At 42.6% G+C, this 25,480-nt stretch overlaps 1 protein-coding gene across 3 annotated transcripts in view; it reads left to right on the top strand.

Annotated features, from left to right (window-relative positions):
- GPR155 (G protein-coupled receptor 155) overlaps positions 1-25,480 on the top strand; it is a 48,193-nt gene that overhangs the window by 4,693 nt on the left and 18,020 nt on the right. For all 3 annotated transcript variants that reach the window (XM_081935428.1, XM_081935429.1, XM_081935430.1), the window contains exons 3-9: positions 13,577-13,976; positions 15,925-16,090; positions 18,808-18,963; positions 20,686-20,769; positions 21,859-21,979; positions 23,542-23,626; positions 23,718-23,805. In XM_081935428.1, coding sequence (XP_081791554.1) covers positions 13,577-13,976; positions 15,925-16,090; positions 18,808-18,963; positions 20,686-20,769; positions 21,859-21,979; positions 23,542-23,626; positions 23,718-23,805 — 1,100 coding nt within the window. The remainder of the gene's footprint in view (positions 1-13,576; positions 13,977-15,924; positions 16,091-18,807; positions 18,964-20,685; positions 20,770-21,858; positions 21,980-23,541; positions 23,627-23,717; positions 23,806-25,480) is intronic.

Genomic DNA, 25,480 nt, shown 5'->3' with positions numbered 1-25,480 from the left:
CAGCAGCCATGAGGTGACCATGCTCGCCACCTCCTGCACCTCAAAAATAATAAGACCTCCCTGAAAATAAGGCCAAGCGCTTATTTCAGAGGTCAAAAGAAAATAAGACCCTGTCTTATTTTCGGGGAAACACGGTAGCATTTGGTGTGGAGTCAATCATGAATTGTAAGCCATGCTCTGTGACTCAGAGTGCCTGATGAAACTAACCATTATGCTTTACTTAATGAACCATTACTGGATAAACAACAGATTAACATGATATATAAACTTAGTCTCTGCGCATGAGTGCAATAGTTTCATCATTTGTAGGGAGTGGCACATTAGGCACTACATTTGTATCTCCAGATACAAAAAAGTATTCACCTTTTTTATATTGCCTGTTCTTGAGAGCTACACTGATTCACAGAGCTTGCATTTATATACAGTTAGTTAATGTTACCTTATGCTGATACCATTTATAAGGAAATAATAGTTTGAATCCTTAGCCGGAGAAAGAAAGCTTAGAGACGCCAGGGTAATACACAAGCAAATATTGGTAAACCAAATTCAGGTGGCTGTCATTAAAAGGTACTTAACAGAATGGAATATAGCTGTGTCCTTTAAGCACCATTAAATCCTAAGTACATACGTCATTCTAAATATGCTGACTAAAGAAACTGTAAGCAGAATGAAGTGTGGGGTTATCATGTAAGGTGCAATTATTTAATAGGGTGGTGAAACAGAAAATTTGATATAATTGGTTTTTCTAAAGAATGGAAATATTTGTCTTCTTTTTTCCATAATCCTCTTCTGTCTGAGTACAGAAAATACTGTATTTTCATGTAAGTTAACTTATATTCACTGTAAGTTACGACATCTATTGTGATTTCGTTCATCTTAAAATAGAACTACCTTATATCTGTGCAGCAAAAATCTTGGTAGTCACTAGGGGTACTGAATACTAAATACTGAAAACTAGTACCTTGCTAGTAATTCATACTCTGGATTTCAATAAAGTGAATGTAGTGTTTCTACTTAAAGTAGACCTGTTGAAGTCAATTGGATGTGTTTGTTTTCCCAGATACTATGCAAAAATTATTTGTAAAGTTCCCATAATTTTTGTTCTATGAATATTTTCTGTATGCAGATCATGTGATATCCTTTCTTTGTGATTATAAATTGCCACCAAATCAGTGGTGTGGATACTGTGATATGGTAGCAAAAAAGTGTTACTATTTACCAGTTTTCAGGAACAGTTTAACATGCTATTTTTGATTTTTATAGCTGTAGACAGGACAATTCTTTCTCCCAAATAAAACCTGACAAGTTAAGATCATTGGACAAGGCCATGCACTATGCCATGGGTTTCAAACTCGCCACATCATGTTGACCTCATGTGACGTTTCGCGTCATTTTTCCCATTAGCGGAGCTGGGGTGGATGTGATGCATTTGGTAGGCAGGCCACCAGCTTGGCACTCCTACACTACACAATTTTTAGAGGAATGCATACAAGGCATATCTTCTTCTAGTGTGCTGCTACAATTGTATTTATTTAGGATGCATTATTGTGAGAAAGTTTGGGAAATCTTCTCAAATTTATTTTAATTTATATATATATATAGTTAAATGTTCTTTTTAAAAAAAAACAGAGTGCAGTAAAACTGGCAATCTAGTAACCAAGTGCAATAAAATGCAACATATTTTTTTTATTAAAAAAGAAATCCAAATACTTTATGACTATAGATGTGAAGAACTAGTGAGGGGGTAATAATGTTGCTCCCAGTCAATTTTCCTCCGAAACCTTAAATCTTTATTAGGACTGTGAAAAAGTCTTCAGAGGAGCCGTTTCAAGGCATACAGGAACATCTGTGAAATGCCTCTTTTAGAATCAGTAAGGCAACCTTTTATGTACAAGATTTCTCTGGCTAAGTTACTTCAATCTGTCTCCACCTGGATATGCAGAATCACGAGCAACCGAACTAGCCTTTCAAAAGTGGTGGCTGACCCTAACAACTCAAAAGAAGAGTTTCACTGATACTTATAAGGAAGGGCCTCTTTGGAAGGTTCTGCAGAGTCCTCGTCTTTATGCCTCTGATCAGCTGCTAGCACTGTAGTCCTGAAAAAACAGGAAGGAGAACTGGTCACATTTCTAACTTCCACCTCTTAATACTGTCCCTTGATCTGTTTTTTTTTTTTTAATGTGTGCCCTTTTATTTGCGCTTCAGATGCTTGCAGTGGGGCAAGAAATGAGCAGCATCTCTTAAGGGACTGTATCAGAGGTGGGTTGCAAATCCCAGCGCTACCGGTTCGCTTGCACTCGTGCTTGCGCTTGCACCTGACACTTCTGCACATGTGTAGAAGCATCTGGGTGGGTGGGGTCTCCCGCTGCCGCCACTACAGGTTCGCCTGATCCGCGCTAAACCGGGAGCAACCCATCTTTGGATTGTATTGATTGAAACCTGGTTTCTGTCAATCAGAGCATTGGACATGTTCATTTAAAATCTAGGAAGACCGATTATAATTGAATTATAGTTAGAGGATAATTGTAGGATTATTACAAAAAAAATCCTAATAATAAAAGCAGCTTTGCAGTAGAACCAGTTGCTTAGAAGTAATCTTTCCTTTACTGGATATGTTCAGAGGGAGGCTATACAGTCAGTTGTTTAGGATGCTTTCGTTTGGATTCATGCACTAAGCAGGGTTTAGATTCAGGGGCTTAAATGGCTGTTCCTACTCTCTTGATTCTATGATCTCATGGGCTGCGCCATCATCCTTGTGAACAGATGTTCAAGGTGGAACTTAAATGTTTTCACCCTTTGTCTCTTATGTCTTTGAACACTTAAGCTGGTTTTTTTTCCCCTGGTACTGGATTTATCAATGCATTTCATATACATACTGTAGTAGGCTCAGATCTTTGCTAGCATGTCTTTCCTCTCAAGAGACTCAAGGGGTGATTCATACTGTTCCTTATCCTGTTTTGCAATTAACCTCACCCCGGCTTTTGAATATCATCTGTAATATTTTAATAAAAGTTTTGACAAGATAACCACCTGGTCTAAAAAAGTGACTTCAAGCTGGAATTTGCCACATAGTGGTTGGGTTAAGAAAAAAGACGGTTAATATGACAACAGGAAATGTTGCATTCAGCTAGTAATGTCACATAGTTATATGGTCCCAGCTGAAAATACCGAGACATTCCAGGTACCTATTTCGGTTTATGAATATAACAGAACCACTGACTACAAGTTGCAAGTTGTGATTGTGGTAAAGTGGGTCCCCATGTGATCCGACCCAGTTTTATGATCTTTTCTGTGGCAGTCATTAGCAAATCCAGTTTTTATTATGCTGAAAACCTAAAGTAAATGCTGATTTTTTGACCAAAATGGAATTTGTGGTTATGTGACCATGGGATGCTGCAAATGTAGGCCAGTAGCCAAGCACTTGAAATATGATCTTGTGACGGGGGATAGAGAGGGAGCTGGCCATCAGAATTTTGGAACTGGGTCACAAGTACTTTGAGGGGGGGGAAGGGAATCCATCGGAACTTTGAACGGTCACTAAGCAACAGGTTATAAGTTTGTGATGGCAAACCTATGGCATGTGTGCCTGAAGTGGCACACAGAGCCATATCATCCAGCATGCATGGCATTTCCTGTTCCTCTTCTGGGTTTCTGGTGCACATGCTCACGCGACAATCAGCTGGACTTTGTGAATGCGGCAGTGCCATAAACCTGAAGCAGGCGCACCGGTCTGCTGATCATTGCATTCGCATTCACGGCAGTAACCTGAAGACTTGCTGCCAGAAACCGGAAATTCCTCTTCCGGGTTGCGGCCCAGACGAGCGTGCATGCACGCTCCCTTTTCAGTATTCGGTGCCCCACGCGCATGCTCCCTTTTCTGCACTTGGTGCCGAAAAGGGTTGCCATCACTGTTATAAGTCAAGGACTACCTGTATTCACTGGATGAAGTCATTTTCTCTTAGCCCAACCCACCTCATAGGATTGTTGTGGGGAAAATAGGAGAAGGAAGAAGTACTAAGTTCTTATAGGAATTTGCAAACTCCTACCAGATGAATTAGAAGATCAAAGCTAGTATAGCTTCTTGGGGCATATCAGAGAGCCAGCATCAAGGTCAGAGAGTTATTCTGGAGAGATTTGGGATTGATCCTATTATCTCTATCGACATGGCCAAGAGGGCTAATAAACATTTCCGTTGAAAGCATTCGATGGTCAGGTCATTAGGAAAGATGGCCAAATTGATAATTCATTAAATATTTGCTTGTTAGACTTAAAAATGAAAGACAATGTTACTAAATTTAAAAGCCCGGAACTTATCTACCTCATTGTTTTCCTGGCTGGAAAGCAGGTTTTGATGGCAAGAGATTTTGTGTCAGCTGCTCTATCAGTGGATATGCAAGATTTAATCAATCTCTGTTTATCACTGGGTGTAAGATTATACACAGGCCATTTCATTGAGACAAAGACCAGAGTTATAAAACAAGATTGTCATTAATGGACTGTTATATCATGTTTCAAGCTTGCTTACAAAAGTTCTAAATACATGGAGTTATATAAGTGTTCTCAAAAGAAGCCCATGTTTGATTTTAAAATTCAAAGGCCATTCAGTATTGCCAAAGGCTTTTAAAACACTTAGGTAAGATCATGTCCTTCCTCAGCAAATAGGATTTTTCAATTATTGGCGTGGCAATAATTAAATAAAGCAAATTATCTTGCCAATAAAACATTCAATTGAGGGCCAGTTTTGTATAGTAAATAAGGAGTCTGTGATTTCTAGGCTTCAGTTAGGCCAGTGCTTCGCAATTATTTTCTGTCATGCCCCCCCTAGGAAGAAGAAAACATTTCGCGCCCCCCCCCCCCCGCGCGACTGTAAATAGTCTAATTTGTCTATAAAATTGTTATAAGTACACCTCTGCATAACATAGCACACCGGTCTTTCCTCGACTCCCACCGTAGTCACATGCTTTCTTTCCTCTTTCCCTCTTACTTGTCTATCCTTCCTTCCACCCTCCCTTCCTCCTTCCCTTCCTTCCTGCCTCCCTTCCAGTTCCCTCCTTCCTCTTTCCCCCTGCCTGCCTGCCTTCTTTCCTCTTTCCCTATCCTCCTATCCTTCCTTTCTCCCTCCCTCCTTCCCTGCCTCCCTTCCAGTTCCATTCTTCCCTCCTTCCTTCTGCCTCCTTCCTGCCTGCTTGCCTTCTTTCCTCTTTCCCTCTTACTTGTCTATCCTTCCTTCCACCCTCCCTTCCTCCTTCCCTTCCTTCCTGCCTCCCTTCCAGTTCCCTCCTTCCTCTTTCCCCCTGCCTGCCTGCCTTCTTTCCTCTTTCCCTATCCTCCTATCCTTCCTTTCTCCCTCCCTCCTTCCCTGCCTCCCTTCCAGTTCCATTCTTCCCTCCTTCCTTCTGCCTCCTTCCTGCCTGCTTGCCTTCTTTCCTCTTTCTCTCTTGCTTGTCTATCCTTCCTTCCACCCTCCCTTCCTCCTTCCCTTCCTTCCTGCCTCCCTTCCAGTTCCCTCCTTCCTCTTTCCCCCTGCCTGCCTGCCTTCTTTCCTCTTTCCCTATCCTCCTATCCTTCCTTTCTCCCTCCCTCCTTCCCTGCCTCCCTTCCAGTTCCATTCTTCCCTCCTTCCTTCTGCCTCCTTCCTGCCTGCTTGCCTTCTTTCCTCTTTCCCTCCGGCGTGTCTGCTTTTCTTTCCTTCCTTCCACCTCCCTTCTGCCCTTTTTCCCTCCCTCCCTGCCAGCAGCTCCTCCAGCATCCCAGCTGGAAGCAGCAGCACAACAGTCGCCGTTACCAGGGGCGAGGTGTTGTGTACCGGTGAGCCTGGCCAGCAGAGGGCAGTGAAGAGTTGGACTCCCCTGATTGGTCCAGACGCACCGGCCAGCCGGCGGGAGAAATACTTTGTTCCAATTGGTTCGTCGTCTGACAGCTCTTGGTATAAATAGCTGTCAGACGACTAGTTTGTGTTCCTGTCAGTTATTATTCAATAAACTACAGTTGTATTATATTCGCCTCAGTCTCCTCATTCGAGGCTTCAACTCTGGCGACGAGGACGGGCGACGTGCAACCCTACATAGTGCCGCAAATGGCTTCAAATGCTGCCTTTTCGCCGTTCCGGCCAGAGGCTGAGGCTTGGGAAGCTTTCCTCGAGAGGTTCGACTGCTTCCTCGTAGCCCACGATCTCGTCAGCCTCTCCCAGGAACGAAAGCGCGGAATCTTCCTGAACTACTGCGGGAGGGAGATGTTCGCCACTGCGAGGGCTCTCGCTGCTCCCGATCCTGCCAATTCGCTGCCCTGGGACGAACTCCTGGCTCGCCTCAAGCAACACTACGAGCCCGCCCCGTCTCGTTTTGCCCGGCGGCAATATTTCCGCCGGTGCATTCAAAAGGAGGGCCAAACCATTGCCCAGTATGTGGCCGCTCTCCGCGCTGAGGCAAGTCTCTGTGAATTTAGTGACTTGGAAGACGCGCTGTTAGAACAATTTATCTATGGACTACGAGACATAAAACTCCATCGCCGCATCCTAGCTCGCCCTGAGTTAACTTTAAAAATCGCGGTCGATGATGCCAGGGCTTATGAAATGGCTGATCAATCCACACCGGATTTCAGCCACCTCAGTCAGCACCCGCATGCCGCTTACTTGCCACCCTCTCCCTACGCGGCACCTTCTTCAGCCTACGCTCCATCTACCGCTTCTTCTTTTCACGCTGAGGTAGACCAAACTGCCGATCGCCTTCAAACCCTCTCCACCCGGGATGGACGTCAGTGCCTCAGTTGTGGCGGCCGCCACCAACGCTCCCAGTGCAGGTTCCGGCAAGCCCTCTGCCACCAATGCGGCAGGAAAGGCCACCTCGCTGCAGTTTGCCATTCCGGCCAACAGAACCGCCGCAGCCCTCTGCCGCAACCTCCTCCGGGCCGTCAGCCACCTTCTATGTCTTCCCGACGTCAGCACTCCCTCTCCGTGGGGGACCCAGCTGAAGCCTACCCTGAATGGCTTGTAGACTCGGCCTCCTCAACTTTGGAGGGCCGAGGTAAGCTGCACCTCCCAATCTCCATTGAGGGGGTGCCCTGCCCTATGGAAGTTGACACAGGGTCGGCCCGATCCGTTATGTCATGGGCCACCCTTAACTCATTACTGCCTTGGGTTAAACTTCACCATCTACAACCCCCTGATTGCCGCTTACGCGACTATCAGGGAAATGTCATAGACCTATTGGGCTGCCGACCCTTTAACGTCTCTTTGGGTTCTCGCAAGGCAAAGCTTCCCTTGCTAATTGTAAAAAACCCCCTCGCTTCCCTTCTAGGACTGGACTGGTTTAAGGCCCTCGGCCTTTCTATTGCTGGGGTTCACTCACTTTCACCCCTCCCTCCTGTTACCCCGCCCTCCATCTCCTCCCTCCTTTCCGACTTCTCCGATGTTTTCTCCCCCTCTTTAGGCTGCTATACCGGCTCTCCTATCTCCCTCAACCTCGACCCGTCAGTTTCTCCAATCCGCCTGAAGGCCCGCAGACTTCCCTTTGCGTTAAAAGCAAAAGTCGACGCCGAACTGGACAAACTAATCGGCCAGGGCATTTTAGAACCCGTTGATTTCTCCCCCTGGGAGACTCCCATAGTCGTGCCTTTGAAGTCCGACGGATCTATTAGGATCTGCGCGGACTTCAAATCCACACTTAACAAAGCCCTCCAATCACACCCCTACCCTGTGCCAGTGGTGCAGCACGTCCTGCACACCCTGGGCCAGGGTCGCATCTTCGCAAAGCTGGACCTCGCGCAGGCGTACCAGCAACTGCCTGTCGACGAGTCCACCGCGCTTGCGCAGGCGATCGTCACGCACCGCGGCGCTTTCAAATGCCGCCGCCTTCAGTTTGGCGTAAGCGTGGCCCCCGGCATTTTCCAGGGACTCATGGAGCGGTTGCTCCATGGCATTCCCGGGGTCACCCCCTATTTTGATGATGTTCTAATTGCCGCCCCCAACCAATTAGAACTCATCAAAACCCTGCGCCTGGTCCTGCAAAAATTCCGTTCCGCCGGCTTGCACCTCAAACCTTCAAAATGCCAGCTCGGCGTTCCCTCTGTCACCTTCCTCGGCTTCCTCATCGATGCCAACGGCATCCACCCTGACCCATCAAAGGTCGAAGCCATTCTCTCCGCCCCCACTCCTTCCAACAAAGTGGAGCTCCAAGCCTTCCTTGGCCTCCTTAATTTCTACTCCTCTTTTATTCCCCACAAAGCTTCCCTGGCCGAACCCCTTCACCGTTTACTAGACTCTTCCACTCCATGGGTCTGGTCCAGCCGCGAAGCGCATGCGCTCGCGGCTGTCAAGCGCTCGCTCACTGCCCCACCAGTCCTCGCCCAGTATGACGAGCGCTTACCTCTAACCCTGGCCTGCGACGCTTCCCCCTTTGGGGTCGGGGCTGTTCTAAGCCATTCTTACCCTGATGGCTCTGAAGCGCCCATAGCCTTTTACTCCCGCACCTTATCCAGAACTGAGCGAAATTACAGCCAGCTGGATAAGGAGGCTCTTGCTGCCGTTGCGGGAGTAAAACGTTTTCATTATTACTTATATGGCCGCCCCTTCTCCCTGATCACCGATCACAAGCCCCTCCTAGGCATTATTGCAGGGGACCGTCCCACACCCCCCATTCTCTCCCCCCGCATGTCCCGTTGGGCTGAATTCCTATCGTCCTATTCCTACACATTGTCCTACAGGCCTGGCGGCCACATCGCTCACGCTGACGCGTTGAGCCGCTGCCCTCTGCCTCTTCCTGTCACGGATCCAGCCCCTGTCCACTCTATTAACCTCCTGGCTGATCTCTCCCTACCGATGTCCGTTTTGGACATCGCCCTGGCCTCCCGAACTGACCCCATCCTTCATCGTGCCATGGCCGCTGTCACTCGGGGCTGGTCTGCAGCCTCCACTGATCCCCAACTCTCCCCCTTTTTCCGCCGCCGCCTGGAGCTCTCCATCATGCAGGATTGCCTCCTGTGGGGCAACCGCGTGGTTGTTCCCTCTTCCCTGCGGCCGGCTGTCCTGTCTCGCCTCCATGACGGTCACCCTGGCATAGTCCGGATGAAAAGCCTCGGCCGCGGCTATGTCTGGTGGCCGTCCATGGATGCGGACATCGCCGCCTACGTCCAACGTTGCACCCCTTGCCAGCAGGTGCGCTCCGCGCCACCTTCTTCCCCACCTAGGGAGTGGGAACTCCCTATGGGCCCATGGAGCCGACTCCACGTCGACTTCATGGGGCCCATTGAGGGCCGCCTCTTCTTCCTCTTGGTGGATGCCTGGTCAAAGTGGGTTGAGCTGTTTCCCATGCCCAGCTCCACCTCTTCGGCCACTATCCGCATCTTGGATTCCCTATTTAACACCCATGGCCTTCCTGACGTTATCGTTTCCGATAACGGGCCCCAATTTTCCTCCACCGAATTCCAGTCCTACCTTGCCTCCCTGGGCATTCGCCATGCCCCGGTGGCCCCCTACCACCCTGCGGGCAACGGCCTTGCCGAACGTGCGGTTCGCTCCGCTAAAGAAGCTCTGGCCCGTATGGCCTCCCTTCCCTGGCCATCCCGCATCTCCACCTACCTCCGCTCCCAGCACTCCACCCCTTGCCCCACCACGGGCAAAAGCCCTGCGGAGCTATTGCTTGGCCGCCGCATTCGTTCCCTCCTCGACCGTTTCCACCCTCTCTACCATCCTTCCTTCCCTGCCGTTCCTCCCCCTCCCAGGTCTTTTCTGGTGGGTGAGGGGATATTTGCTCGCAATTATACCTGCGAGCCAAAGTGGCTACCTGGCAGAGTGACTGACATCACGGGGCCCTGTTCTTACAGGGTCCTCCTCGATGATGGCAGACATTGGCGGCGGCACATAAGCCAGTTGCGTCGGCGACCGGAGGGACCTGAGCACAACACACCTGCAGAAAAGCAACCAGGCCCTAACGACGCCGCCTGCCGGCTCGACCGTCCACACGCCACTAGCTCCGACCTCGCAACCGCCCCCCCCGGTGCGCTGGCTCACTTACCATTGGCTGTCGGTGCATTGCCGGGAGGAAGACCCATCCAGGACGCTGCCAGGCCTGATCGCCACAAGAGCGGAGCCGACACTCCACCTCCCCTGGGCGAGGCGCCATCTTCCTTGAGACGCTCTCAGCGCGTGCGCAGGCGTCCGTCTTACCTAGACGATTACGCCTGCGCAATCCAGGGGAAAGGGGTGTTGTGTACCGGTGAGCCTGGCCAGCAGAGGGCAGTGAAGAGTTGGACTCCCCTGATTGGTCCAGACGCACCGGCCAGCCGGCGGGAGAAATACTTTGTTCCAATTGGTTCGTCGTCTGACAGCTCTTGGTATAAATAGCTGTCAGACGACTAGTTTGTGTTCCTGTCAGTTATTATTCAATAAACTACAGTTGTATTATATTCGCCTCAGTCTCCTCATTCGAGGCTTCAACACGAAGGGGTGGGGGTGGCAAGATCGGGCGACCGCCGCCCCTTTGTCCCTTCCCCAACAGCGGCTGTTGCGCTTCCGCTTCCAGACGGAATGTTGGCGGTGGAGCTGCTGGCGGGGAGGGGAGCTACCTGCATAAAGACGCCGCCGAGGGCATGGCAGAATATATCCCGGCTTGAAATGGCAGCGCTGGGGACTGCTCAGAGACTCATCAGAGCCGCGGGCTGGAGCTGTGCAAAAAGTCTGCTTGGGCTGGGGGGGGGGAGGGAGGGAAGCCTGGGACAGCCATGCTTCCCTCCCTCCCACTCCCGCCCGAGCAGGCTTCTTGCACAGATCCAGCCCGCGGCTCTGATGAGTCTCTGAGCAGTCCCCAGCGCTGCCACTTCAAGCCGGGATATATTATGCCTTGCCCACGCCGCCGCCGCCGTTGCACCCAGATGGAAAGGGAGCCTTCGCGCCCCCCTTTACGGAGCCTCGCGCCCCCCCCAGGGGGGCGCGCCCCACTATTTGAGAACCGCTGAGTTAGGCACAAAAGTAGCTGGGTGACTGAGCCAGCCCCCTTTCTCTCAGCCCAATCTACATCACAGCATTGTGGTGGGAAAAATAGGAGACAGGAGTATTAGGTATATTTGCCACCTTCAATCTCCTCCTCCACCTCCACCTCCACCTCCTCCTCCTCCTCCTCCTCCTCATTATTATTATTATTATTATACGATTGTATCACAGCGGCCAGTTGATTCGCCGGATTTGGCATTGATTACTAGTCGGGCCCCACCCAGGGGCCTAGGACATCGTAACGTATTTTCGTAATATACGTGCAGATCCAAGCAGTGCAGCTTTTTGCATTTGACTGATGGTGATTTTGTCAAGTTTTAACTGTTTTAAATGTAATTCCAGTGCTTTTGGAATAGCACCCAGTGTGCCGATTACCACTGGAATTACCACTGCTGGTTTGTGCCATAATCGTTGAATTTCAATTTTTAAGTCCTGGTATTTCGCGACTTTTTCATGTTCCTTCTCCTCGACTCTGCTATCACCTGGTATTGCGATGTCTATGATTGTAACCTCATTTTTCTCAACCAGTGTGATGTCTGGCGTGTTATGCGCTAGCATTTTGTCTGTTTGTATACGAAAATCCCACAGGATCTTGACCATCTGATTTTCGGTGACTTTTTCAGGCTTATGTTCCCACCAGTTTGTTGTTGTTTTAATATTATAATTTTTGCACAAATTCCAGTGGATCATTTGTGCTACTGAATTGTGCCGCAATTTATAATCAGTCCGCGCGATTTTTTTACAGCAGCTGAGTATGTGGTCAACAGTTTCATCAACTTCTTTGCAGAGTCTGCATTTGGCATCATCAGAGGATTTTTCGATTTTGGCCTTAATGGCATTTGTTCGGATAGCTTGTTCTTGCGCAGCCAGGATTAGTGACTCTGTTTCTTTCTTTAATGTACCTGTTGTTAACCATAACCAAGTTTTTTCACTGTCCACTTTATCTTTTATTTTTTCCAGAAATTGATCATGTAATGCTTTGTTCTGCCAACTCTCCATTCTTGATTTTATCACATCTTTTCTGTATTCTTGTTTCGTCTGTTGGGCCTTCAGTAGATTTTTGTTCTTTACTTCGATTAATAGATGTTCTTGACTTTCTTTTAAATAATCAGCCAGTGCATGCTTTTCTTCTTCAACTATTTGCTTCACTTGTAATAATCCTCTGCCACTTGATTTTCGGGGCAGGTATAGTCTATCAGTGTCACGGCTTGGATGTAAACTGTAGTGCATTGTCATTAGTTTCCTGGTTTTTCGGTCCAAAATGTCCAAATCAGCTTGTGTCCAGTTAACTATACCAGCTGTGTATCTTATAACTGGTATTGCCCAGGTATTTATGGCCTTGATTGTATTTCCACCATTTAATTTAGATTTCAAAATTTTCCTAACTCATCATCATCATTATTATTATTATTATTATTATTATTATTATTATTATTATTATTATTATTATTATTATTATTATTATTATTATTATTATTATTATTATCATCATCATCTTTGGTGAGATTCACAGCCTTTGGGGCTGGTTGGTAGCTCAACAGCTCGAGTCCTAACCAAGGACCTAGGAACTGTTAAGGTAACGTCGGAGGATATAAGTTGTTCCAAGTAGGGTGGTTTTTTGTAGAGTCAGAATGTTCAAGCCAGGTAAATTTAGAATTTTCAAATAGCGAGGTGGTCCTTTAGGTATTGCTCCAAGGGCACCAATTACAATTGGGACAACAAATAATTTCTTTTTCCACATTTGCTCAATCTCAATTTGCAAGTCCCGGTATTTTGTTATTTTTTTCTTGCTGTTTATCTTCAATTCGTGCATCACCAGGTATTGCAATGTCACTGAACCATACTTTTTTCTTTTCAATTATTGTTATGCCAGGTCTTTTCAATTATTGTTATGTTGTTGTTGTTGTTGTTGTTGTTGTTGTTATTATTATTATTAGTGATGTCGTTATTAAGTGACTGCTGCAGTCAGTAAGCAAATCTGCCATCATTAAGAGACCATTGGTTCACTATGGATGCAGTTTTTCCAAAAACTGGAAGTAAATGATGGACAGTACAGACATCTATAAATGCAACCTGGTTGCCAACCTGCTGAAGTTCAGTCACATGACCAAGGGAGGAGGGGAAACCAACTGCCGGGCCTTGAGTTGCCCCTAGGTATCTTTATCATCACGTCAAACTGTTGCTAAGTTACTGGCTACTTGCGATTTTTATCAGCCTTAACTAGCACTGGAAATTTGTTTTTTTTAAACATAAATTTTGTTGAGTTCACAGAAAGAATATAAAAACTAACACAAACTAATGCAGAGGAAAAGCAATAACAAAAAAAAAGCAGAAGTGCAAAAAGAAAAATAAATAGAAAAAAGAATTCCAATTTCATTTGCAGGAAATATAAGTACAATTACAAAATATCTTTTAGTCTATGATTACAAAAAAAACCTGTCTCTTTTACCCAGTTTTTTTTCCCTAATCAAATTTATAAATCATAACTGCATTTTTCCCATTTCATGCAAAAAGTCTACTAGGGGTTTCCAGTCAGCCATAAATATATTGTTTTCTCTCTAATCAAATTCTTTTTTCTCCCTCTCTCTCTAGTCGAAGCTTTGTATCAAAATACATATCCTGAGTATCTCCAGTACATTTACCTGGTTGCACCAATATCACTTATGATGCTAAATCCCTTGGGGTTTATTTTCTGTGAAATCCAGAAATCAAAAGACAATCAGAATCTCTCTCATAGCAAAATGAAAATCATAGGACTCGGGCTTCTTCATGTGCTGCAGAATCCAATTGTGTTTATGGTCTTCATAGGAATTGTCTCTAATTACATCCTTAAACAAAAGATTCCTGCCTATTTGGAAAACTTCCTTGACAGTCTTGCCAATTCATTTTCTGGCTCGGCTCTTTTTTACCTGGGTCTCACCATGGTTGGCCAAATAAAGAAACTGACAAGGGGTACATTCGTTGCACTGATTCTTCTCATCACAGCTAAACTGTAAGCTTTTTTTCTTTGTGTTACTTTATGCTTGGAAATTAAATCTTAAATACTCTGTCATGAACTAAAAAAAATAATTTCTAGTGAGTGAGCGGTACCATTTTCTTTCACTTTATGAAAAATTGGTTGCCCCTTTTTATCATGATTGCATTATAGGAATTTAAAATTATTAGACGGTAGGAGTCTTTAAATACTTTGTGCTTCAATTGCAAAATTGAATGCTATAAAATAGGGCTCTTAAAAATGCAGGTAGTCCTTATGACCACAATTGAGCACACATTTCTGTTGCTAAGCAAGACAGTTGTTAAGTGAGTTTTGTCCCATTTTACAGTATTTCTTGCCACAGTTGTTAAATGAATCATTGTACAGGGTGTTAAGTTAGTAACATGATTGTTAAGTAAATCTGGCTTCCCCATTGACTTTTCCTGTCAGAATGTCGCAAAAAGTGATCACATGACCCTGGGACTGCAATTGTCATAAATACATGTCAGTTGAAAGCATTCTAATTTTGATCACGTGACCATGGCGATTCTGTAACAGTCAGTCATAAATGTGAAAAATGTTCATAAGTCTTTTTTTTCCAGTACTGTTGTAACTTGGAACAGTCACTGTTGTGACTTGGTTGTTGTAATGGTTGTAAGTCAAGGACTATCTGCATTATATTTAGAATTACTGTATTTTTCAGAGTATAAGATGCACCTTTTTTCCCTCAAAAAAGAGGCTGAAAATCTGGGTACGTCTTATACATCGAATAAGGGCATTTTTTGCCTCATGAAGTCCCTCCCCCTTCACAAAAATGGCCCTGCATACCCTTATGGAGGCTTTCAGAGAGCTCCTGGGGGCTGGGGAGGGCAGAAATGAGCAAAAAATGGGCTGTTCCCCCCCCCCCCAGCAGCACTTTATAAGCCTCCATAAGGCTATGCATGCAATTTTTTTTGACAAGAAAATGGGCCTTTTTTCGCGAAAAATTGGCCGTTTTTCGCCCCCCCAAGGCTATTCATGCCTCTCTTTTTTAAAAAAAAATGGGCCCGTTTTTCGCAAAAACGGGCCGTTTTGGTGGTGTTTGCAGAGTGCAAAAACTTTTTTTTCCCTTTTGGAAAGCTCTCTAACTGATTGATGAGAATTAGATTGATCAAGTGCTGTGCCAGCAGAAACAAAGTCTTAGTCGCTGCAGATTGTCAGCGATTTCCTTCTCCAGCACATGGATAAATGCACCTGGAAACATCTACCTACCTACCTACTCACTCACTCTCCCTACCTACCTACTGTATTTCTCTCTCTCTCTCTCCCCCCCCTCTACCTACTTACCTACTTTCTCTCTCTCTCCCTACCTATCTACTGTATTTCTCTCCCTCTCTCTCTAATTATTTCTCTCTATCCTCTACCTACCTACCTACCTACTCACTCACTCTCCCTACCTACCTACTGTATTTCTCTCTCTTTCTTTCCCTCTCTATCCATCTATCTACCTACCTACTTTTGTTTTAAATTTGCCTCTTCAAAACCTTGGTGCGTCTTATACCCCAGTGCTTCTTATACTCCAAAAATACGGTAAGTCTAAATCTGTGATGGTGAACCTATGGCATGCATGCCAGAGGTGGCTCGCAGAGCCCTCTCTGCTGGCACGTGCGCCATCGCCCCAGGTCAGGTCTCCATGGGGTTTCCCTACAAACGATGAAACAGAAGCTCACAAAAGAAAAAGATCTTGCCATGCTCCCAGCTTGTCTTTGGGTCTCTGCTGTGCATGCATGCATGCGCGCACACATGCCCTCGTTTGTCTTTCAGTTTGGGCAAGCGTGCATACGCAGTTTGGACACTCGGTGTCTAAAAGGTTCACAATCAATGGTCTAAATGTTGACCTACATAGAGAAAATTCACTGAAAAATAATGTTTAATTTAGGGCCCTAAATTTCCAATTGAGTAACTTATTTTTCTGTCTTTGTTCTAGGCTGTTGATGCCCCTTCTATGCAGGGAAATGGTGGAATTGTTAGACAAGGGCCAGAGCTTGGTTAACCATACCAGTTTATCCAACTATGCATTTCTCTATGGAGTCTTTCCAACAGCTCCTGGTGTGGCTATATTTGCAACACAGTTTAACATGGAAGTAGAAGTTGTATGTCTCTTAAATATTTCTTTTTCTACATAATTACAGGTGGTCCTTGACTTATGACCGGTTGCTTTAACAACTATTCGATATTACAACGAGCTTGGAAGAGGTGCTTCCCAACTCGTAAAGAACTTCTGGCTGTTGTAAAAGGCCATGCCACACCACTGTCATATCCTGCAGTGACATGTCTGCATTTGGGGTGCTTGCTCACCTTTATAACTGGATGCAGCACCCCATGGTTATGTGACTTCAATTCGTAATTTATTTTTACCAATTTCTACCGTAGCAAAAAAATCACCCATTTGGATGAATAGGTTCACATGACTGTAACATTTTCTTAATGACTGCAGCCTCCCCCCCAAAACAATTGTCATAAAATTGGGTCTGGTCATGTGGGTGCCTCGCGACCAGAATGCTTTACAATCTGAAATCAGGTCCCAATTGCAGTTATAAGTCGACTACCTGTAATTTCTTGGTGCAAGTTTTACTGGCTTCTTCAAGTTGAGGAAAAACCATAGCATTCTTAATTATTTAGAAAATAGTTAAATATGCGAATGAATGTTTCAGAAGTTTCATGCATCTGTTTTGAAGTTTTTTTTTGGTATTAACTGGGTAATGAGTAAAAAGATGGGTAAAAGAATTGATTATTTTCAGAGGTTTAGGCGGGGACCGGGGAGGGGGGACTGTATAGCCTGACACTTAATTAGCATTAAAGTTGATACCTTTCAATACCTTTCAAATTTGCACTTTTCTGTTTAGCTTCAGTTGAATCAGATTCATGAGTTGATTCATATTAAAATATTTAACTCTGGAGACAAAAAATTCTCAAATAGGAATATTTTTTTTAAAAAATCCAGAGGCTTTGTCTATGCTTTATTGGATTTCCCTTTGGAGGGAGAAAAAGAGAGAGAAATGATGATATAGCATTCCTTATTGGTTAATGAGTTTATTTGTGAAGAAGAAAGGTTCCATTGGAATAGGCTGCTATTACTTTATGCATTCCCATCCCTGTGTTCTCTGCCTGTTAATCACACTGTGACAATGCCTGTTTAAGCAGATGTAGTGTAAGACATTTTATTATAGACAACCTTCAGATTTTGACCTCAAAGATTTCAAAGCAAGTATTTTTCTTAAATGAATCCGCTGATAAATCTCCCCAAGGAGAACGTTTTCATTTGAGATAATCAGATTATTAGCATTTTGTCATGAAACGGAAAAAAATATATTTTCTGGCCATGAATTGTTCAGTGATAGTGCTAATGCTAATGTCATTGCTGCTTTTCTTACCTGCAGAATTTCTGTAGGTCCTGAAATAATGCATAGCTATTAAAAGCTGTAATTCTTAATCTTGATATCCAATGAAAAATATATCAGGATAATTTTTAAAGAAGTTAAAAGCTACCAGAAATCTCTATTTAAGATGGCACAATCTTCACTTAAATATTTTGGTAGCTTTTTAGGACAGGAAAAGAAATAAGTAATGGTAACCCTTCCTCAAGATTTCAAGAACATCTGTACTTTCTCTGTTTGGTATTAGATTAAGAGGAAGTGGAATTCGTGCAAAAGTGCATTATAGGTAATCCTCAATTTAACAATAATTTGATTAGTGACCAAAGTTGCAAAAGCACTGAAAAAAGTGACTGACTTACTGATCCTTGCACTTATGATGATTGCAACTGACTTCCCATAAGCAAAGTCAGTGAGGGAAGATGGATTCTTTTAATTACTATGTGATTCACTTAAGAACCACAGGAAATCACTTAACAACCATGGTAAAAATGTCATAACATTGGGCACATCTCAATTGCCTAACTGAGCAACAGAAATGGTGGTCATAAGTCAAGGAGTACTTGTAAAAATACTGTCCCAGTAAGATAAATGGGAAAATAAAAATGTCTTTATAATCAGCCCGTGCAATAATGGTTTTGTTCTATAGACTAATATGCTTATCTCTGTAGTAACTCAGAAAGAGGAAGCTGGTACAGAGAATAAACAATGTTTTAGAAAATATACCCATTTGTTGGGCATGTAATAAAGTATGGAAATGTGCAATTACTTTGATTTGTCTCAGTTATCTTTTTTATTAGTTTATAATATAAAATACAAAAGCAAATGATAGGAAAAATAGGGGAGGGAAAAGGGAAAGGAAAAGTGTAGAAAAAAACGAAAAGAAAAGGCATTGACTTCCAACTCCTTTTGATACAGTAGAATAAGATAGTAATATCAAACCTTTACCAATTTGATAGATTTGTTATAGAAATGAGTAGTTTATACTATTAAGTAAAACTACCCATTTCTATAACAAATCTATCAAATCAGTAAAACTAAAAATCAACATTTCATCTCCCCCCCCTTCAAGCACAAAGTCCAGAAGTGATTTGCAGGTAGAAACAAAAGTAATTGTGTTTTTTTCTTTTATCAAAATAGTCAATTTAGCCATCTTTGCTAATTCCATCAACTTTTGAAAGCCATTGGTCCATTATGGGAATTGTTCTTCCATTTTTGTGCATAAAGTAATCTTGCTGCCGTCAACATATATAACATCAAAGTTCCAAATTTTTCCCAGTAGTCTTTTTCCAGTAAACCCAAAAGCAAACGTTCCTGGGTTTTTTTCTTTATATTCACTTTAAGAATGTTCTGTATTAGAATATGAATCTTACTGCAATATTTCTTTACTTTTATCACATGTCCCATCATACAGTTTCTTTGATTTGTGATTGCAGATAACTTCTGGAATGGTGATCAGTACTTTCGTGTCTGCCCCCATCATGTATGTTTCCGCGTGGCTATTGACCATTCCCTCTATGGATCCAGACAGACTGTCAGCAGCAATTCAGAATGTTAGTTTTGATATTAGCATTGTTAGTCTGGTCTCTCTGGTGAGTATCACGTTAATCAGAACTGTGCTGTTCTGTGTTTAAAAGATGGGGAGGAAAATGAAAGAATCGATGCTAATAGTCTCATTTAAAACAGGTTCTGTAGCAGTGGTTCTTAAACTGGGAATAATTTGGGCATATCCTGGGCATGATGGAGCAAATTGCTTTATTGTGCGTCAGAGAGGCAGCTTGGATTAAATTACTTGTAAATATGTACAGTACGCAATTGTGCCACTAGTTTCTATTTTAGTCTGTTGCCCGAAGAGAAGCCGAGTAATAGAAACTAGCTATCCCAATTATGTTGTCAGCCCTTTAAGTTAGCCCAGGTCAAAGAATAGTCATGGCAAGAATCATTTTACGTATCTTATTATTGCTTATAAGATACATTTGCAGAGTCTTGCAAGCCTGTTCAAAACCGACATTGTCCTTTTTGTCAGAGCAATAAAATGAGGCTGCACCTGTTCCTGTATCTCTCCCTCATGCTTTCTATTTTGCAAACATTTCCCTTCCTTCTTCTTTCCAAAGACAACAAATATTTTTTTAAACAGATATGGGGATTAATGTGTTAGAAAAGGAGAGGGGAGGTTCGGATTCTGTCAGCCTTTGAAGCTCAATGGTTGATTTTGAACCAATCATTCTCTCTTATTCAGGCTGAACTACTTCACCAGATTATTGTTGTTGGGGGGGGGGGGATTGCAGGGGATGCAATATACATTGTCTTGAACTCCTCATGAAATGGAATATATGTCAATGAATAAGTCAAATATAAGACTTTGAAGAATATTAACAAAAGTAATCACGATGATAAATTACTACCATAGATTTTGGTTTGGTTTTTTTTATCATTGTCACGCCATTCATGCTGCATTTCTGTTATGTTATGCATCATCCTGGTCTTTCTGAGAAGAAAAAACCCTCATTATTGAATGTGACAAGGCATCCCGGTTAGGAGGCAACAAAAGGCAGAAGTTTAAAAAGAAGAGAAATTGAAGAGGGTTTTTCCCCCTCCTTTTCTGTTCAACAGCTTTTTGAAAGAAGCTCTTCTCTTGCACCCACAAATGGTCTTCTGTCTTATGTGACTGACAGCACAACAGATGAATCTTCAAGATTCCTGACTTTTTTTTGGGGGGGGGGAATCTTGTGTTTCACAATAGAATAAGGTCAATTCCACTCAGACCCTTTCCCAGTTAAGCAGTCCCTTGTCTTATTAAGGAACAAGTTGTATACTATTTCACTAACGGGTGAAAAACAAACATGTTCAGATTATTAAATAAGGAGTTTCTTTGGTCAAGGGGGAAAAAAGAAGTCAATGTTTATTGTATTCTGTTCCCCTACTGCTTTTTTCCCCCTCCTTAGGGTTTTCAGTTTTGGGGGTGAAGATTGTTGCCTGGGGCTAAAATTTAAAACCTTGAACTCTTTGTCAAGCTAGTGGAAGTCATCTTGCAGAGATGAAGGGCTAAGGCTGTGAAACTCTGGAGGTATAGTATAGTGTCTCCGTTTTTAAGGGTTTGATAACTAAGTAGCTTAGAAAAAATGAGAATGTCAACACAAAGAGGAGATTGATTTTCAGCTCCATTCTAAGGACAGGTCAGCCCATTATGGAAAATCCCTTAGCAGAAATTGCACAAAACATTTGAATGTCACTGAAATAAAAACCTGAGTGGAATATTTTATAATTATTTAGGAGAAGTGAAAGCCTTACATTGTGTTCACTCTGTGTTTCAGATCTGGTCCCTCGGGGTTATTCTCTTGAGTAAAAAATACAAGCAGCTTCCTCATATGCTTACAACTAACTTACTCATTGCTCAGGTAAGTGAAATGGAGAATTATATCCGTAAATATGTCCCCCCTCCACAATAATGGTTATTTTGTAGTTTGCAGACAGCATTGTTTTTTTCACAGAAGGTGCACAATGCAAGCACTCTGCTCAAGCAGATTTTGACTTTGTTATTGCCTTTGAATTATATCTGTTTTATATTGGGTGCATGATGGAAGAATGTGTGATGCCACTTTGGTGTTTTTTTAAAAAAAAGCTGCTATAGAAAAGTTGTGAATAAAACTAAACATTAAGCTATACGTAAGTATAATACCTGATATTGACTCTCCTGTAATGTAAATTCAGATCAATGGAAATCCCCCCTCCCCCTCGTTCACAGAGAGAGTGTTCATTGCAAAGCATTAGTTATAGACTGCAGTTGAATCAAATCAGGAAAAACTTAAGCAGACACAGTACAAAAGAGCCAATGGGGAATTTTCATTCCAGTTAGATTGTGTTTACTGTACTTTGCTTTTTTCATGCTCCTGCCAATTATCCTGGACTGAAAATGCAACATTTTCATGTCTAAAAATATAGGCATTTTCTTTTTGGAATTTTAGCACTAATTGAGAAAGAAGTTTTGTTTTTAATAGTATGGACTATTAAAAAAATAGAAGCAAGATTTACAATACAATTCTGATATGGAAACTATAGACTCCTTCCAAAACACAGGCAGCATTGTGAGAGAGCATCTGTGGAATCCCTAAAATTAAAAAAAAAAAAAGGAATGCAATTTTTGATATGTCAAAATGTTGGCTTTATTTCATTTTATTTGGCAATCCCACTTCAATTTTGAACAATGTCGATATTTTTTCCCTGAAAAGCAGAGGGCTTTCAAATGATTGACAGTGATAAGTTTTGACAATGGTCTGCCTGCGATAGATGATGCCATACTGTTTGAAAAAAAATTGTCATGCTGTGCCTTGGAGGCATCTTCCCTTACCTTCGTGCAGGAGGACCTGCCTTTCTAAAATCTCGTAGAGTTAGTCGTTTTACTGTCCGAGAGATTTTAATTAAAAGTTCTTCAGTTACATCTCAGTCATAAAATATAAAATAAACACAATTGCTTTGACTTCTTTTAGTGTGTGGCCTGTGTTGGAATGGTAATGTGGAATTTCACCATTGAGAAGAAAAGCATCTCTGTGCAGATTCTTGTGTTCATTGTCCTGTACTGTTCCCTTTATAGTGCTTTTCTATGGACAGGTAAGTAGACATTTCTGGCCTATAAAGCAATGTTTTCTTTGATGGCTTAATGCAAAAGGGACAATGCTTGGAGATTACCCTATGTTCCTGAAGCGTAGACTTTAACACCAGTTTACATCCATTTAATTCTCTTTACCTATTGAACAGTTACCACTGAATCAGCTTCAACCTCCCTATCCATTCCTAAAAACTCCTATAAAAGTTGCAAATAGAATTATTGCCATATTTATCAATCTTGGCAACTTTAAGAAGAGTAGACTTCAACTCCCAGCATTCTCCAGCCTGGGAGTTGAAGTCCATTCATCTTAAACTTGTCGAGGTTGAGAATCACTGGATTATTGGATTGTATGAGACTTTTGTTAACCTTTCAAGGTAGATCACATTAGGAAATCAATCATGCAGGCTAATACTACTTTAATGATAAAATTAGAATAATAGAATCTTGGAAGTCTGAATGCCCTTCTGCTCTCTCTCTTTATTTTTGTAAATATTAGGGACAGTCTTGTTTGTATGGCTTTCTCCAATTGTAGTTTTGTCCTGGATTCAGGTCTCTTTTATCTGACTCTTGTCTTGGTAACTCTTCCTGTTCATTCCTTTATGGAGGTGCAGGAGGGAGAAAAAAACCAAGAAGTTTGCCACTGTATGATTAGAAGTCCATTGGATGTAGTATAGATATTTGCTTGAAGGATTATGCTTGGATAACTGTAATCCACAATCCTACTTGAGGGAATGGGATTTAAGTGAGGATCAGGGGAAGGCAGGTGTCATGGAGAAGAAATGAAGCATCATAATAGAAGGAATCACCTTGGGAGTAACTTCCAGTTGATAAAAGGACTGGAAGTGAATATGACCAGAGTTACAGATTTCCCATGGGCCCATTTCCTTCAGTACAGCCTGTCTTTTGTAATGTTCACAACCAGCTGGCTGGTGATGGGATATGCATTTAAAAAGCAGTTTTATCTTATATATTACTTAGAACTCAGTACTGCAATCCCAAACCTCATGTCACCTCTAATAAGGAAATTTGTGGTCAGTACTTTCCCAATGTCTGAAAACAGTTCTCACTTATTCGCCATAGCTTATATTTTGCAACACTGGATAAATACATATTTGATTAGAAAACTTGCCAGAGCCACATATATGATTAGAGAAATTAAGTTACATTGTGTATTACATTAATCCTAGATAAATATTTTCCATTTAAAATAGAATGCTCTCAATTTTTCTTCTTCCTACCCAACCACTGCAATATACGGAACAAGAATCATTAGAGTTCCTATAGCATCTGCAGCCATACATACTGACTGACTCTTGTCATGATATACTGACATACCAACAAGTAATTGTGACATCCCTATAATGAAATATTGCTTTTGATTTGCAGGATGGACAGCTTCTTATGTCCCACAAGCTAATTATATTGCAATAAGAACAGCAGGCTTGTTACGTGGCTGCCTTTGAGTTCAGGACAGAGAAGGGGAGGGAGAGATATCCTCTTTTTGTGGGGGGAATATCGTTTCCTGAAAAGAACAAGACTGAGATGTTCCCCTTGTTTTCAATAGGCCTTTTAGCTCTTTCTCTTCTCCTCTTGAAAAGAAGGGAAAACCTAAAGATTCCTGTTGGAATTATTACTATAGCTGGCTGGGGGTAAGTTTGCAAAAGTTCATTGCTAAGAAAATTTATAGGATATCGCAAATTAATTGTATGTATGATTTATACTGTATTTTACATTTTGCAGCATTCCAGTAGTCATTGTTGGAATTCTTCTAATAGCTGGAAAACACACTGGTGAAATTGACTCAGCATTTTTTTATGGTAAACATCAGGTAGGGAGAGTCTCTTATTACCATTTGTTGTTTTAAAGAATTTTATTGATTTTTAAAAATTTATGGGAAAGGGTAAGTGGATGTACAATAATTTTTGGCAACTCCATCGTGCTAGAGGTAGAAATCTCTCCAATTCTCACAAATTTACAGAAAAGAAAAAACAAAAGATAAAAGATAAAAGATAAGCAGAAACAGCATCTTATTATACATTGTATCAACCATGTGTTCAATCATCTCTTTTGCCACTTTCTCATGTATCAACAATTACAATGATATTTCAAATACATTTATTTTTGTGACCTGAGTCTTTCCAATATTGTTCCCTCCCCCCTGTCCCCAGGCAGAGCAGCGGCCCCTCCCTCCTTCATGTCTTGTATATTGTCACCTTTTTCACTACCTCTTATATTTTTGTCCTCTAGGAGGGCACTATGTTTTTTAATGAAGGCCTCTGCTTCCACAACTCTATTAACTCTAATTCTGTTTCCCTCCCAGAAGATCAACATTCCTTCTGGCAATAACCATCTAAACCAAACTCCTTTATTATATAATTTCTTTGATAAGGAGGAATACTTCCTCCTCTTATCTCTTATTTTTTTCGGAATTTGCTTAAGAATGGTAATTTCTTTGTCTTTATATTTTAGTAGTCCCCCCCTTTGGGCCCCTAGCACCTCATCCCTCGTGGTCTTCCTAAGAAATTTAACATGTACTTCCCTTGGAACATTATGTGTTCTGGCATATGCTGAGTTAATCCTGTAAACCAGATCCATATCCCACCACAACTGTTTTTATCTCTCTTAATATATTCTGCTAAGATTGTACTCATGGTATCCTTAAGATCTTCATCTTCTGTCTCCGGTAGGTTCTGGAATCTGAGAAAGAAGGACATTCTTTCAAGTTCTATCTTTACCATAAAATTTTCCAATTCTATATTCCCCTTCTGGACTGCCTTAACCTCCTCCCCCAGCCCGGCCGCACCCTCTTCCAGCACACCAATTCTTTGTTTATTTTCTGTTGTTTGCTGCTGTACAGCTTTGAGCTGTTCTCTAAAATCTGCCACCTCTTTTTTCAACTCATTTTGTCCCTGCATAAGAGCCTGGAACATTTGTATAACAGATAAGACTTTTGAACTCTCTCCAGTATCTTCTTGTTGTGAGAATGATGAAATTTTTGTCTGTTGAGTTGTAGGGCTGGATGTAGAAGATGTATGTTCCGAAGCTGCCTTGCCTGAAGGTGGTTTTCTGGGCCCCATTTGTCTGAGTTCAGAGATGACTGTAAATCTTTTGCAAAAGAAATGGTGTCTGTGAAGCGTGCAGCTAAGTGAGTCCAAGAAGACAGGCAAATCCAAAAGTGAAAGTTAATCCTCAGTCACAGTTCCAAGCCAAGAAGTCACAAGAAAAAAAATCAAATAATCCAAATCCAGAAAGACCACATAACAGGAGAAGCTCCAGGAGTCCTTCAGGAAGGAATAGTAATATAAAGCCAGACTTCCTTCAAAGGTAGTTTCAAAAGGCAGACTTCATTTATAAGTGCGAAGAAGAAGACGGAAGCAGGCCATCTTAGCTCCCCCTTTCACAGGAAACCAGGGAGCAGAACATCAAAAATTTCCATAAAGTTTTTAAAACAACTCAGCAATCGCCTCTTGCAATTGTAATATAAATCTTTTCACATAGTACAA

Source organism: Natrix helvetica (assembly GCF_964273705.1).
Source record: "Natrix helvetica genome assembly, chromosome: 1".
Classification (NCBI taxonomy): Eukaryota; Metazoa; Chordata; class Lepidosauria; order Squamata; family Natricidae; genus Natrix; species Natrix helvetica.
The sequence above is the reverse complement of the archived record's forward strand: the minus strand, read 5'-3'. Positions and strand labels throughout refer to the sequence as shown.